Source organism: Siphateles boraxobius, unplaced genomic scaffold (genome assembly GCF_051911475.1).
Source record: "Siphateles boraxobius isolate OS27281-9 unplaced genomic scaffold, OSU_SipBor_1 25, whole genome shotgun sequence".
NCBI classification, from domain to species: Eukaryota; Metazoa; Chordata; class Actinopteri; order Cypriniformes; family Leuciscidae; genus Siphateles; species Siphateles boraxobius.
Window position 1 is genome coordinate 4162574 of NW_027508866.1, and position 14278 is coordinate 4176851.

The window sequence follows — 14278 nt, forward strand, 5'->3', positions numbered from 1 at the left end:
ACCAAAATGCAACCAAAATCCTCCCCTGACTGATGTTACTAGTTTCTACTCAAGGACCTTGAATGACATGTAGTGGAGTAAAAAGTACAATATTTATCTTTCAAATGTAGTGAAGTTAAAGTAAAAAGTTTCCAGAAAAAATAATACTCAAGTACAGATACTCAAAAAGTGTACTTAAGTACAGGACTCAAGTAAATGTACTTTGTTACTGTCCACCTCTACACACACACACACACACACACACACAGCTCATCAGCTCAGACTTCTTTCAGCTTGATATGAATTATATCACGTGATTTGAGTGCCACCATCTGAAGTGTTCTCTCATATTTTCTTTTTGTTCATTTGCTGCTTCTCTTTCTGTCAGCTTCTTACTCTCCAATATCTCACTCATAATCTCTTTTTCTGACTCTTGAAAAGTCATGACAGGAGGACCATATCTCTCTGAAAAATGACCACCTGCGATGCTCTGATCAGTAGTTTAATGAACAATACTCATTATTAAACCATCAAAATAATGTTTGTCATTATGTTTAGCTGATTTCCTGTTTGTTTGTTTGTTTGTTTAAGGGTTTTGAAACTGTGGAGGCCTATATCCCAGATGCCATCTGGTATGACTTTGAGAAGGTAAGACCATCCTCTCACACCACAAACCTATATATATAAACTTATATATACATATAAGTATATATATTGGCAATGCAATTTTTTTATAGGATTGTTTTATAGGAGATAAGGATTACAGATCGCAAAGCAAAAGTTTCCTTGAACCTGCCCGCTGATAAACTTGGTTTACATCTGAGAGGCGGAGCCATTCTGCCTGTACAAAGACCAGACGTCACCACTACATACAGGTAATGATGAGAAAGCCAAAAAACATACCTGTAGATTTCCCCTAGAGATACATATCACCAGCTCATATTAAAGTATGCACTGTCACTAAACTCTATCCGTGAAAATACAGTCAGTCTGCTCTCAGGGAGTCTTTCAGCCCCCTCCACTTACATTAAACACATCTAATGCCCATTTCAGAAAAGTGTCTGCTATTTTTTGGAGATTTTTATGTGTTATAGTCTTCTTTGAATTACTATAGTATTTGAATGAAAATCAGAGAATTTGTAACATGATTTACAGCATCACTATAACATAGTTAATATTGCAAAGTGAGTTTAATATGAGACTGAGAACGTACAAATATTTAGATTTTTGTGTATTTTGGAACGTTTATCTTTTGTTTATTGTTCCTCTGTGTTTTCATTCATCTTATTCATGTTCATCTGCATGAGGCCTGAGTTTCTATTTAACATTAGGAAAAATACTAAATACTGAAATACTGTTCAATAGCTATTTATTTTGTTGCGCGTTTATTTCCCTCTGAATATATATTACACCTTCAGCACTAGAAATGGAAATGTACCGCATCTCTCAAAGTATCTTTTGGGCTGCACTAGCACACAAATGCATCACAAACACATATTTAAAATCCACCCGGCTTTGCTGCACGGTGTCTGTGACGTTATTCACAAACAAGAATCCCATCTAATTCAAAGGATCCATTTTCTGTCTGCTCTTGAGTTTCTGGTAAAAGTTGTTTGTTCCCTCAGCCGACTTCATCCCATGGGTCTGATCGTCGCACTCGATGACAACCAGGCTGCGTCAGGCGAGCTATTTTGGGATGACGGAGACTCTCGAGGTATTTTGGAGGGACTTGCTGTTGATTCAAAGTTGCCCAGTTCACTGTCTGAAACAAAAATCAACCTTATACATGGCTAAATAACAAGAATGACAATAACAGCAACAGTAATTACACGCAGGTATTTTTAAAAATATAAGTACATTGCAAAAACATGTATGTACACAATAAGTGCATTGTATCAAATGATTAAATTAAATGTTAGTAGTTAAAGTCACCTAATATAAAGTGGATCCAAATGTATCATTTTACAATAAGGTTCCATTAGTTAACATTAGTTATTGCATTTATTATATTTACAGTATTTATTAATATTTTGTATGCTAATAAAATAAAATAAATTCTTTGTTTGGTTCCTGTTAGCTCAGATTCATTAAATAATAATTTTAATTATATTAGTTATATATTATATTAGTTAATGTTGAAATTTACATCAGCTAAGATTAATAAATGTATTAGAAGTATAACTGGAGGTCATGTGTGCAGAGGCCTCGGCAGAAAGACTCACTAAAGCTAGTGGAAAACAACCAAACCCACCCTCAAAGACAGTTTATTAAGGCGGCCTCACAGAAGGCCGAACGCTTGATGTCACTGTCTGTTAGGAGCTCACGATATTTAACCTAAAAAACAGCTTACCAAGGTGGCCTTGGAGAGGGCCGAACCCTTGATATCACTGACTAGGTGGAGCTCAGGTGAGCAGAGGCCTCAGCAGAACTACTCTCTATAACGAGAGGAGGCCAAACTACACTCACCCTTAAAGACAGCTTATCACAGCGGCCCACATAGAGCCATGCCACGTGACACTGCTATTCAAGCAGAGCTCAGGGGAGCCGAAACCTCAGTAGAATGACTCAATAACGAGAGGAGTGCAAGCCAAATCTACCCAAGAGAAGCCAAGGAGGCTCATAAAAGAGCCTTACAACCTCTCGCCACTATCTAAAAGAAAGCGGAGGCCTAAACAGGGTACTCACAAAAGCAAGAGGAGACCTAGCAATTCTCTCAAACTAAGCTTGTCATGGAGGCTCACCGGGAGTCATTACACTTGACACTAAGGCTAAACAGAGCTCTAAGGAGCAAAGTACACAGCATGATGACCCTCAAAAGTGAGGAGAGCACTGACAATGCTAAGAAATAATAAGTCAAGGAAGTATAGTTAGTCTAGGAAGCTCACCTAGAGCCTTTCAACTTGACACTAAAGCTAGACAGAGGTCTATGGAGTGAAGTACTTAATATGACAACCCTCTAAGAGAGGAGTACCAATAGCGCTCAACCATAAGATAGCTTGTCAAGGAGGCTCACAGAAAGCCATTCAACTTGACCCTAACACTAAACAGAACTCCTAGGGAACGGAGTACTCAGTATGAATACCCTCTAAAATGAGGGGAGTACTAACAATGCTCAACCATAACTAAGCTTGCCAAGAAAGCTCACAGAAAGCCATTCACTTGACTCTAAACAGAACTATTAGAGAGTGGAGTACTCAGCATAACGATCCTCTAAAACGAGGGGAATACTGATAATGCTCAACCTTATCTAAGCTTGTCAAGGAGGCTCACAGAAAGGCAGTCAGCTTCACTCTAACTCAAAACAGAGCTCCTGGGGAGCACCCAGCATGATGACCCTCATAACAAGCGCAGTACGCTCAGCCAGAACTGCTCCAATCAAGGATGCTCACCGAGAGCCATTCAAATTAATATTGATGCTAATACTAAGATTACTGACACACAGCATTCAAATACCTAGAGTTGAACAGCCACAAATTTTTTGGACAAACTCCACTCTGGCAATAAGCACACTCAATGCCCACAAACCACTAAGGAGGGACATATATCCTGGCTGAGACTCACAGCTCTGAGATCAAAGCATCAACTATCAAGGAAAAATATTTGTACCTCCTAATACAAATGCATTTCCATAACAACTACAGCAACCATTAACACCCAATTTCACTGGCTGTGTGCTTTGTGGCACGAACAGCTAGATCTACCTCAGGAGACAGTACAACCTTCACCTGTGTGTGGACAGCAGAGGGAGCAGATTTATTAATAACATCCGCCTCATCTCATTTGCATCCAATTCCTCAGAATTAAACATTCCATCTTAATCAATTCCATATTGGAAAAGACGTGAAACATCAGAGCTAGCATGAAAGAGAAAGGACTTCCCATCTGACTACTCCCATGGTTTTTAACCTTAGTTCTACATCTAATTCCTGAGAATTAGATTCACCAAAATCAGTAGCAGTACCAGGGCTACAGTGGCTAGAGGAGCTTAAACAAAAATATTTCCATTTAACTCCTCCCGCGCTCCGCCTACAACCCCCACACTCTATCCCGCCTCACCGCAATGTCAGCCACGGGACCCGACCCGCAGAGAGTAGTTGCTTAACTCTCATCTCTCAAGTGAGAGTCAAGCCTGGGTGGAAAAAATCACAGCGACCGCATCACACAACGTGTGCTTAAGCGTGCTAAGTTCAAACGCCAGATTCTGTCCCTCTGAAAGAAACATACGAGAACATCCATGAATGCATGCATAGTTTTGCGAATGCATCCTACCCAGCACATCCAGCTTCTTCGAAGAATTGAAGGCATTTCAAACAAATGCATGTTCCACATCCATAGAGAATAGGGATGAGGCGAACGCAGCTTTCATTCAGAAATCCTCACAATGCGCGCTTTCAAATCCCTCGAGAACTGAACGTGCGTACTCCTCACTCGTGCACAAACGCACCAGATGCACACTTCCTGAAAACGCTTTGCAGAGCGATTCATCATGATATTCATGTTACACGTACTCAAACAAACGGATCCTGAAGACAAAGAAGCTGATGACATGTAGGCTAAGTGCCCTTTTAGACTCACGGTCGCTCTAGAGTGACGTCACGAGCTGTCACAGGCCAATGTCATTTTCGCATTTGAATCATGTGCTTCAGACACTGGTCACGCTGAGGCGTTCCCCAAAGTGTCTTCGGACGCAGTGCGAGTTCCCATTTGAAAGGTAACTTTGCCTTGGTGAGGTTACCTTTAAAAATAGTAGAATTTGCAACACCAAAATGTTCAATGATTTCCATTACATGAGAGTAGATGTTAAAATTTCATGCTGATTTGTACTCGGCTTTTGCCAAGATAAGCACCAACTAAGACGTAGTTTTACAGTAACCTATGCTTCTCCATCCATTTACGCTTCTTTCCATATGGTGATGTGAATCTCCTTCTGTCTGGTGTTAATAGCTGCAGTATATTTTGCGCGTCAGCACACACAACGGTTGCAACCACAGTGCGGTCTCCCCATGACAACCGTCTGGATTGAGTGGGCACCTTCCATCCTCAGTGTTTCGTCGACTAGCCCACGACACCTCAAGAGGGCTCGACAGTGACTCTGGCATCCCAGAGTCACCCCCCTCCGTCCCCCACTCAACTCTGCCCAGCTTACTGACCTTTACATCCCTCCTGCTGCTGAGGTTGCTCCTTCCTCGTAGTTCACATGTGACCTAACCACAATCTCTCAATCTCCGCAACCCGACCATACGCGCCAACCCGTTTGACTAAGGCTGTCGAGCCCCACTGCCGACGTTAAAGCAGGTTCAGTGGCAACGGTTCCGTATGGCATACTACCGCAAAACACAATGTCTGTCCAAACACCAATCCTCATTCACGCAAAATACACAGGAACGTAATAACTGTAATTACTATGCAAACTATACAAATAAACCAACAGACTCTTCAAGTTTTTCAATAATTCTTCGAAACCGTAGCATGGCGGCCTGTACACAGCCAGCCAGACTCTTTCCGTCTCAGCCACAGCCAGTTGCTGCTCCTCTCTGCTGCTTCAGATAAGTTATTTACTGTGCGACGCAACTCTTGGCCACTGAATCCGACATCTCTGAGGAACCGGGTTGTAGAGTGTGCCACAAATCCTCGACAACCCACTTCCACTGGATAAACCCGGACTCTCCATCCTCGCTGTTCTGCTCCAGTGGCCAGATGAGCATACGGCAGTTTCTTCCTCTCATATGCCTCATCTACCGCATCCTCCCATGGCACTGTTAACTCTATCAGTTGAACAATGCATGCTGATCCAGACCACAAAACAATATCTGGCCGTAGGTTAGTGGTGGCAATCTCAGGTGGAAAAATAAGCCGTTGATCAAGATCAGCCAGCATCTTCCAGTCCCTAGCAGCTTCCAGTTGTCCTGGGCGAGAATTGGTGTTAGCACCTTTTCTTGGTGGTTGCTCACCTGGGCGGAGGAATATTGTCTTCTGCGTGTAATGTTTTGCTAGAACAGGTGGCAACTTATTGGTCATGTTAAGTTTGTCTTCCAATGCTAAAGCCAAACATCGGAGTACTTGGTCATGGCGCCTGAAACTATTTCAAATTGGTCACAGGGTTATCCTTATTATAGAGACTAAATTATTAGATTTACCAAAATGTTTCTTTAAAAAAAAACAGATAACACTTGTGATACATAAAGTTGATTTGTCTCTCATAACTTTTCTCTTTTTTTCTTAGATACGGTTTCATCCGGCTCCTACATTCGTTACCAGTTTTCCGTGGTTAATGTATGTAATACTAATGTCCCATTTCTGTTTGTTTGTTTTTAGATGGAATTGCATTGTATGTCCAAAAAGCAACATAAAAAAAAAATATATATATATATATATATATGTATATGTATTTTTTTAAACGCCATCTATTACAAAAATCTGTAGTGATATCTGATATTTTTCTGCTGGATCAGGATGTCTTGACAATGCATGTTGCTCACAATGGCTACATGGATCCAGACAGCTTGAAGTTTGAGAACATCACAGTGATGGGAGTGAGCGCGGCTCCCGCCTCTGTGCTCGTGTCGGACGGCATCACTACAAACTCTCTCTCGGAGTCCCAGGTTAACTACGATTCAACCAAGAAGGTAATCATAGTTTTTATATAGTTTTCTATTCAACACCAAAGTCAATATGAAACTGTGTTTGTGACCAGTTTTACTGATTTTGATTGAAATACGATATTCAACACCCTACAGAAATGGGTATAATGCACATTGAGACCAGCAGTATTAAGTAAATAGGGTCCATTTTTATTTAAATCAGTTTGGAGGATGTTATTGCCTTTTCAAATATTATTGCATGATATAAAATGTAGCTAGAATAACAGAATGAGCAGAAACTGTATGAATCATATCATGTTTGCTTTGGACTCGTCAAAGTCCTCTAGTGTAAGTCAAAAGCAACAGGCATATAAATTGACAGAAACTTCAATCTAATAGTTTCTTTAAACGCCAAGGTTTTCTCAACAAAAAGACATCTGAAAATAACCACCCTTCATTGGGCTTTACAGAATTCTCAGAAATGTATTAGCTAATTTGACATTTGGAGAACATATCTAATCAAAGTGAAAAAAATCACAGCTGACGTAACGTAATTACAAAATGGAGCCTGACTTGTGTTTAATACTGAGCAGGATTGTCAGTACTCGGGTACCAAGAAAGGCCCTTTCATTCCAAGAGAGATGCTCACAGACCTGGGCTTTCAAAAGCACACACATATTACGCTAGGATGAAGGGGATTGCTTTCTCCCAGAGCTCGAGGTCTTGGAATGACAACACAAGGTCGCACTGACTTTGGTCTTAATCTATGCATGACACATTAATGTCAGCTGCTGTAATCTATGGCAGGTCCACCAACTAACGCAAAAAGACTTTGTGAAACTCAACAATATTCATCATATTAGTTATTTACGTACTTTAACTAGAGGATAAGATTCTGACATGAATACACCTGCGGTCTTTTGCGTGATATACTGTATAACATTGGGTGTTTGTGGTCTGCTAGGTGATGTATCTGAGAAATCTGGAGCTGGAACTGGGGAGGAACTACACAGTCAACTGGGAGGCCAAATACCCAAACTCTAGGCACTTCGACTGTCACCCTGAAGCAGGGGCCGATCAGGACAAATGTGAAGCCCGCGGCTGCATCTGGAAGGTCTGAGAGAGAAAATATTCAATATCATTGCTTTCAAAGACGCAGTTAGATCTGAATGGTTATAACATGATTCAACACATTGTCTTTCATAGCCTTCAGATATTCCCAAGGAGCCTTGGTGTTATTATGCCGAGGCCCACGGCTACGTCACCAGCAACATGGTTGAAACAGCAAGCGGCATCATTGTAGATATAGAGCGCAATAGCGATTTCCCATGTCGGCGTTCTCAATCTCGAGACGTCAGCAAGCTCCGTGTGGAAATCACATACCTGAGTGGAAAAAGCCTGCGCTGGAAGGTATGCTTTTCTAAATTTAGGATTAAGACCAAGACAATAGGGGCTTTCGCACCAGTTAGTTCCTGGAACTTGGTTCAAGGAAATAGCCACCAGGATTCCCTGAGAACTACTGGTTTCCTCAGGAAGATTTTCCTGGTTACATTTGCACCGCCAGTAGGAACTCTGAAGTGACGTAAGCCACGCTTGTTATTGTGACTTTTATTTTGAATGCGTGGCAAACCTTTATTTTGACAGCGCTGAGAACGCCTAAGCACATGGTGCTCTCAGTGTTCATTAGTTGCTTTATAAAGCAACAGGCATATAAAGAATTTATATTCATATATTTACAGAATTCTCCGAAATGTATTAGGAAATTTGACATTTGGAGAAACTTATTTGGAGAACATATCTAATCAAAGTGAATAAAAGCCGTGAGATTACTTCCTTTGGCAATAATGTGGGAGTTTTTATTGTGAAAATTTGGCAGGTCAATTTATACATTTTAAATTGATTTTTTTTTTTTTTTATTAACACCAAAGTTTTATTAGGGAAAGTGTTTATTTGTAACTGCTGTCACTATTCTCTGAGGTCACCATTTATAATCACAGTATAAAATACATTTACATTCATGCATTTGGCAGATGCTTTTATCCAAAGCGACTTACATTGCATTTAAGGTATACTTTGTTAATGCGTGCCCTCTGCGTTACTAGCGCCATACTCTATTGTTGAGCTTTTTTAAGAATTAGGAAAATAATAAGAGATGAAGACTACGACTGATTTTGGTCCCATTAATCTAGATCTTTGACCCAGCCAATGCCCGCTACGAGGTCCCCGTTCCCCTCGAGCTGCCCGCCACACCAGAGACAGAGGAAAACAACAGACTGTACAGGGTTCAGATCCAGCACAAGCCATTCGGCATCCAAGTCATCAGAAAGGGCTCCAAAGAAGTTATGTGAGTAATACACCTCAATTACTCAATTACAATGAATGTATAAGGAATAGTGTGTATTTTATCTGCAGTCACCATTTATTGGAGGTTAACCTTATAAAATGCATTTATATTTATACATATGGCATTCATATTCATGCGTTTGGCAGACGCATTGAATTCAAGGTTAACTTTTTATCAATGGAATCTAATGTTTGAGTTACAATAAATGCTGTATACATATTTACCTTAAATATATTTTTTACATATTTATATAGTATATTATTATATTAAATAAAATGCACTAAATAAAAATAAATATATATTTTATTTATTAATTAAAATGCATACATATAAAATAATTAGCTATAATGTGTTTAAAATCGAAGGAGATTAGCATGTCAAAGTTCCCAAAGGTATTGCAACTACAAATGAATTGGAGAAAGCAACAAAGAAGCGTATTTTTGGAGGAGCACATGGTTCCAGCTCTGAAGAGCAGTGCTGATGGTGCTCTTCTAGGACTATAAAAGCACAGTTTGCCTTCTTAATAAAAGGAACTTATTTTTCAGTATCCTCAATGTTTTGTTAAATCTCTTTTTCTCTAGATGGGACTCTGCCGTGCCAGGGCTCACATTCTCCGATCAGCTCCTTCAGATCTCCACACGCCTGCCCTCAAACTATGTCTATGGTTTTGGTGAAACGGAGCATCCCACCTACAAACATGACCTCAACTTTCACACATACGGCCTGTTTGCCAAAGACCAGTCTCCAGGGGTGAGTGTCCCAACCAGTGCGATGTTTTACAAGCGCTATATAATGTTACCTATAATCCTTTGATAATATATATATATATATATATATATATTAGTGTTGCTAAGCATTTAAATTTGAACATCTAATTAATTACACAATGTGGCGATTTCTAATTATTCTCAATTTAATCACACACCAAATTTGGCTGAGAAATTACCCCCAAAAGTCATTATTGTGTTAAATGAGAAAAGCATCAAATAGACATTACAAAAGTAGCTTTAGAAATACTTTTTTTTTTTTTATTGAATTTACCCAGCTAACCGTCCTGTTATTGGCGGTCAGTTGTCTATACTGGACAACCTTATTCTCTGACTCACTTCATGACACAATGCCAGAGAAAGAGAAGCAAAAGGAGAGATACATGAAATAAGAGAGAGAGAGAGAGATAATAACTTAATAACTTAATTGTCAACTGAAACCACATCCCAAACTCAAACTCGGATCTCTTTCTCCCCGTCCGTAGTTCAAACTGAACAGTTATGGAGTCCATCCCTTCTACATGGGTCTGGAGAAATCAAGAAACGCTCACGGCGTCCTCCTGCTCAACAGCAATGCCATGGGTGAGTACAAACACACACTACACGTGTGTGTCTCACGGACACACCGGACACAACCTGTGCTTAATGCTCTAAGACCAAACTAAATACATTTAAAGCCAGCATGAGATGGGTTGCTGGTTTAAAGATGACAGCTTGTTCATGGACAAAAGCAATGAAGACACTTTCAAAATAATAAATTAAAGCCTATTATTACACAACTATTTAGTAGTTAGAAAATACATTTATTATTCAATTTAGTTCATAAAAAATCTATTATTTATATTATTCATTTTCAATTTATTGTAATTGTTTTCTGTAGTTCTCTGTAATATTTTCTCTATAATTTAGGAAGATGGTTCACATTCTTTTGAGCAATTTATTAGACTAAATTTGGATCTGTGCATATCAATAAGTTATATAATAAGTTATATTTTGCACAAGTTTAAATACTATTATTACTACTATTGAATCACAATTTTTATAATATATTACTATTTTTATCGCAATATGGCAAAGAAAACGTCTCGGTTACGTATGTAACCCTCGTTCCCTGAGTAGGGAACGGAGACGTTACGTCGGATGACGACGAATGGGGTTTCGCTTAGAACACCTATCGACTTCGAGTATTACAAAACGAGCCAATGGCAAAGAAATGCCATGGGTCTGCGGAATTTGCATAGCGTATCTCCGCCTTACCTCGTGGGTATAAAAGGAGGACGCCGGCAACAGGCAGATATGTTTCTTCGCTGAGGAGCCAAGACTGAGCTCAGGCGATCCCCGCGGTACAGCGGAAAGTGGCAGGAAGACGTAACGTCTCCGTTCCCTACTCAGGGAACGAGGGTTACATACGTAACCGAGACGTTCCCTTTCGTTGTCACTCCGAGTTACGTCGGATGACGACGAATGGGGTTACCAGTCTAATCACGCCACCTTCTCAGCTGTCTTCCAGTGCCCTGCGTAAATCTGAGATCCCTGTCGTGAGACTGGCACGGACGAAGGACTCCTATTTAGCACAGGAATACCAAGGTACACTGGGGAGCATATCCCAAGTTCAGGGAAAATATGCAATTACTGCCAACCCAGAGGGGGGGACTTAGAGAATACACATGTGACCCGAAGGAGACATGGAGAACACTGGGGTGTCCAGCCGCAGGTGGAATATTTCAACCCCAGGGGTGGCAAGGTGGCTTGCCAAGGGAAAGACACATGCTCGGGAGGCTTACAGTGGAAATACACATGTGGGGGTCGCTCAGGGGAGGGACCATGCACACGGGAGGCACCTAGCCGACGCACAGGCAATAGACACTGGCGCCAACGTCAGGAGTGCTGGAGGAACTCAGGGCTTTTCGGGGAAGCTCACCTGAGGAGAATATCGCACGTATCCAGTCCGTGGAGTGGAATGGCGAGCAAGCGAAGACACCTGAGCGGGTCCAGTACTAGCTGGTTGAAGCGAGTACATGAGAGGACACTGGCTCCACTCGGAGATTGTAGAATCTGGCGAATGTGTTAGGTGTCGCCCAGCCTGCAGCTCTGCAGATGTCTGTTAGCGAGGCGCCATGCGCTAGAGCCCAAGAGGATGCCACACTCCGGGTGGAGTGGGCAGTCACACCAAGGGGGCACGGTCGACCTTGCTGCTGGTATGCCAAGGCAATGGCTTCCACTATCCAGTGAGACAACCTTTGCTTGGAGAGAGCTTTTCCCTTCAGCTTCCCACCATAACAGACAAAGAGCTGGTCTGAGGTCCTGAAACACTGCGTCCTGTCTACATAGGCGCGGAGGGCGCGTACTGGACAGAGCAGTGCCAAGGCTGGGTCTGCCTCCTCCGGGGGCAGCGCTTGCAGGTTCACCACCTGGTCCCGGAAGGGAGTGGTAGGAACCTTGGGCACATATCCAGGCCGGGGTCTCAGGATCACGTGAGAGTAAGCCGGCCCAAATTCCAGGCACGCTTCGTCAACGGAGAATGCATGCAAGTCCCCCACCCTCTTGATGGAGGCCAATGCAACCAGGAGCGCTGTCTTCATAGACAGGAACTTAAGCTCCACTGGTTGCAAAGGCTCAAAGGGAGCACTCCGCAGGGCAGTTAGAACCACTGAGAGGTCCCAAGAGGGAACGAGAGGAGGGCGAGGAGGATTCAGTCTCCTCGCTCCTCTCAGGAACCTGATGATCAGGTCGTGCCTTCCAACAGACTTACCTTCGACTGGGTCATGGTGTGCGGCAATAGCGGCAACATAGACTTTCAGGGTGGAGGGAGACAGCCTTCGCTCTGGCCTATCTTGAAGGAAGGAAAGCACGACACTAATCGAACATCTCCGGGGGTCTTCTTGAAGAGAAGAGCACCAGTTGACGAAGAGGTTCCACTTCAACGCGTAGACATGTCTCGTGGACGACGCTCTAGCGGAAGTGATGGTAGCCGCCACCGTAGGTGGAAGGGTACTCAACCTGCTTCGTCCCGTCCAGGAGCCACACGTGGAGGTTCCAAAGATCGGGACGAGGGTGCCATAGGGTGCCCCGTCCCTGAGAAAGGAGGTCCTTGCACAGGGGAATCGGCCAGGGAGGTGCTGTCGCGAGGAGTACTAGTTCGGAGAACCAGGTCCGGGCGGGCCAGTATGGCGCGACCAGAATGACCTGCTCCTCGTCCTCCCTGACCTTGCGCAGGGTCTGCGCAAGAAGGCTCACTGGGGGAAACGCATATTTGCGGCCCCGCGGCCAGCTGTGCGCCAGTGCATCCGTGCCGAGCGTGCCCTCGGTCAGGGAATAATACAGGGCGCAATGGGTCGAGTCGTGAGAGGCAAACAGATCTATCTGTGCGTCCCCGAACTGGTCCCAAATCAGCTGAACCGACTGGGGATGGAGTCGCCAATCTCCCGGGAGGGGCTGAAGCCGTGCGCTGCACAGTTCAGGGCTCCGGGGATGTAAATGGCATGAAGCGACCTCAGATGCTTCTGACTTCATATGAGGAGGTGGCGGGCGAGTTGCGACATACGGCGGGAGCGTAGACCACCTTGATGGTTGATGTACGCTACAGTGGCGGTATTGTCTTAACGGACTAGTACGTGTTGGTTCTTGAGCACGGCCCGGAAGCGGCGCAGAGCAAGACGTACGGCCAGCAACTCGAGGCAATTGATGTGCCAGAGGCGGCGGGGTCCTGTCCAGGAGCCCGTGGCAGCACGTCCATTGCACATGGCACCCCAGCCCGTGGAGGAGGCATCTGTCGTTACAACAACATGCCACGAAGCTCGTTCCAGGGGCACTCCGGCCCGTAGAAAACTGAGGTTCGACCACGGGGTGAAGGTCTGACGACAGGTCGGAGTAACTGTTACTCGGAGGGTGCCGTGTTGCCATGCCCACCTCGGGACTCGGTCGCGAAGCCAAAGCTGAAGCGGTCTCATATGAAGCAATCCGAGCGGCGTTGCCGCGGCTGCAGAAGCCATATGCCCAGGAGCCTCTGAAAAAGTTTCAGTGGAACCGCACTCTTGCCCTCGAACTGTCTCAGGCAAGTCAGCAGTGACTGCGCGCGCGCTAGCTCGTAAGCTGCGCGGACATGGCGACCGAGTCGATATCCATACCGAGAAAAGAGATCCTCTGCACAGGGCAAAGTTTGCTCTTCTCCCAGTTGACCCGAAGGCCCAGACGAGCTAGGTGCCGAAGCACTAGGTCCCTGTGTTCGCAACCTGAACTCGAGAGTGAGCTATGATCAGCCAGTCGTCGATATAACTCAGGATGCGAACCCCGTGTTCCCGAAGGGGAACAAGGGCAGCCTCGACGACCTTCGTGAAGATGCGAGGAGACAGGGCTAGCCCGAAAGGGAAAACCGCGTACTGGATGCCTGCCCCTGAAAGAAAACCGAAGGAATGGTCTGTGTCAAGGAGAATAGAGACATGAAGTAGGCGTCCTTCAGGTCGATCGCTGCAAACCGATCCTGGGCCGTATGCATTCGAAAACGCGTTTGAGCATCTTGAACGGCATCCTATGAAGGGAGCGGTTCAGCACGCGCAAGTCCAGGATTGGCCGTAACCCACTGGTTTTATTGGGGACAATGAAGTAGG

General features: G+C 43.9%; 1 protein-coding gene across 1 annotated transcript in view; it reads left to right on the forward strand.

Moving 5' to 3' along the window:
* LOC143749660 (sucrase-isomaltase, intestinal-like) overlaps positions 1-14278 on the forward strand; it is an 84534-nt gene that overhangs the window by 41666 nt on the left and 28590 nt on the right. The window contains exons 20-29 of the mRNA XM_077242083.1: positions 571-627; positions 730-854; positions 1605-1693; positions 6203-6252; positions 6432-6605; positions 7525-7674; positions 7767-7970; positions 8750-8904; positions 9486-9654; positions 10157-10253. Coding sequence (XP_077098198.1) covers positions 571-627; positions 730-854; positions 1605-1693; positions 6203-6252; positions 6432-6605; positions 7525-7674; positions 7767-7970; positions 8750-8904; positions 9486-9654; positions 10157-10253 — 1270 coding nt within the window. The remainder of the gene's footprint in view (positions 1-570; positions 628-729; positions 855-1604; positions 1694-6202; positions 6253-6431; positions 6606-7524; positions 7675-7766; positions 7971-8749; positions 8905-9485; positions 9655-10156; positions 10254-14278) is intronic.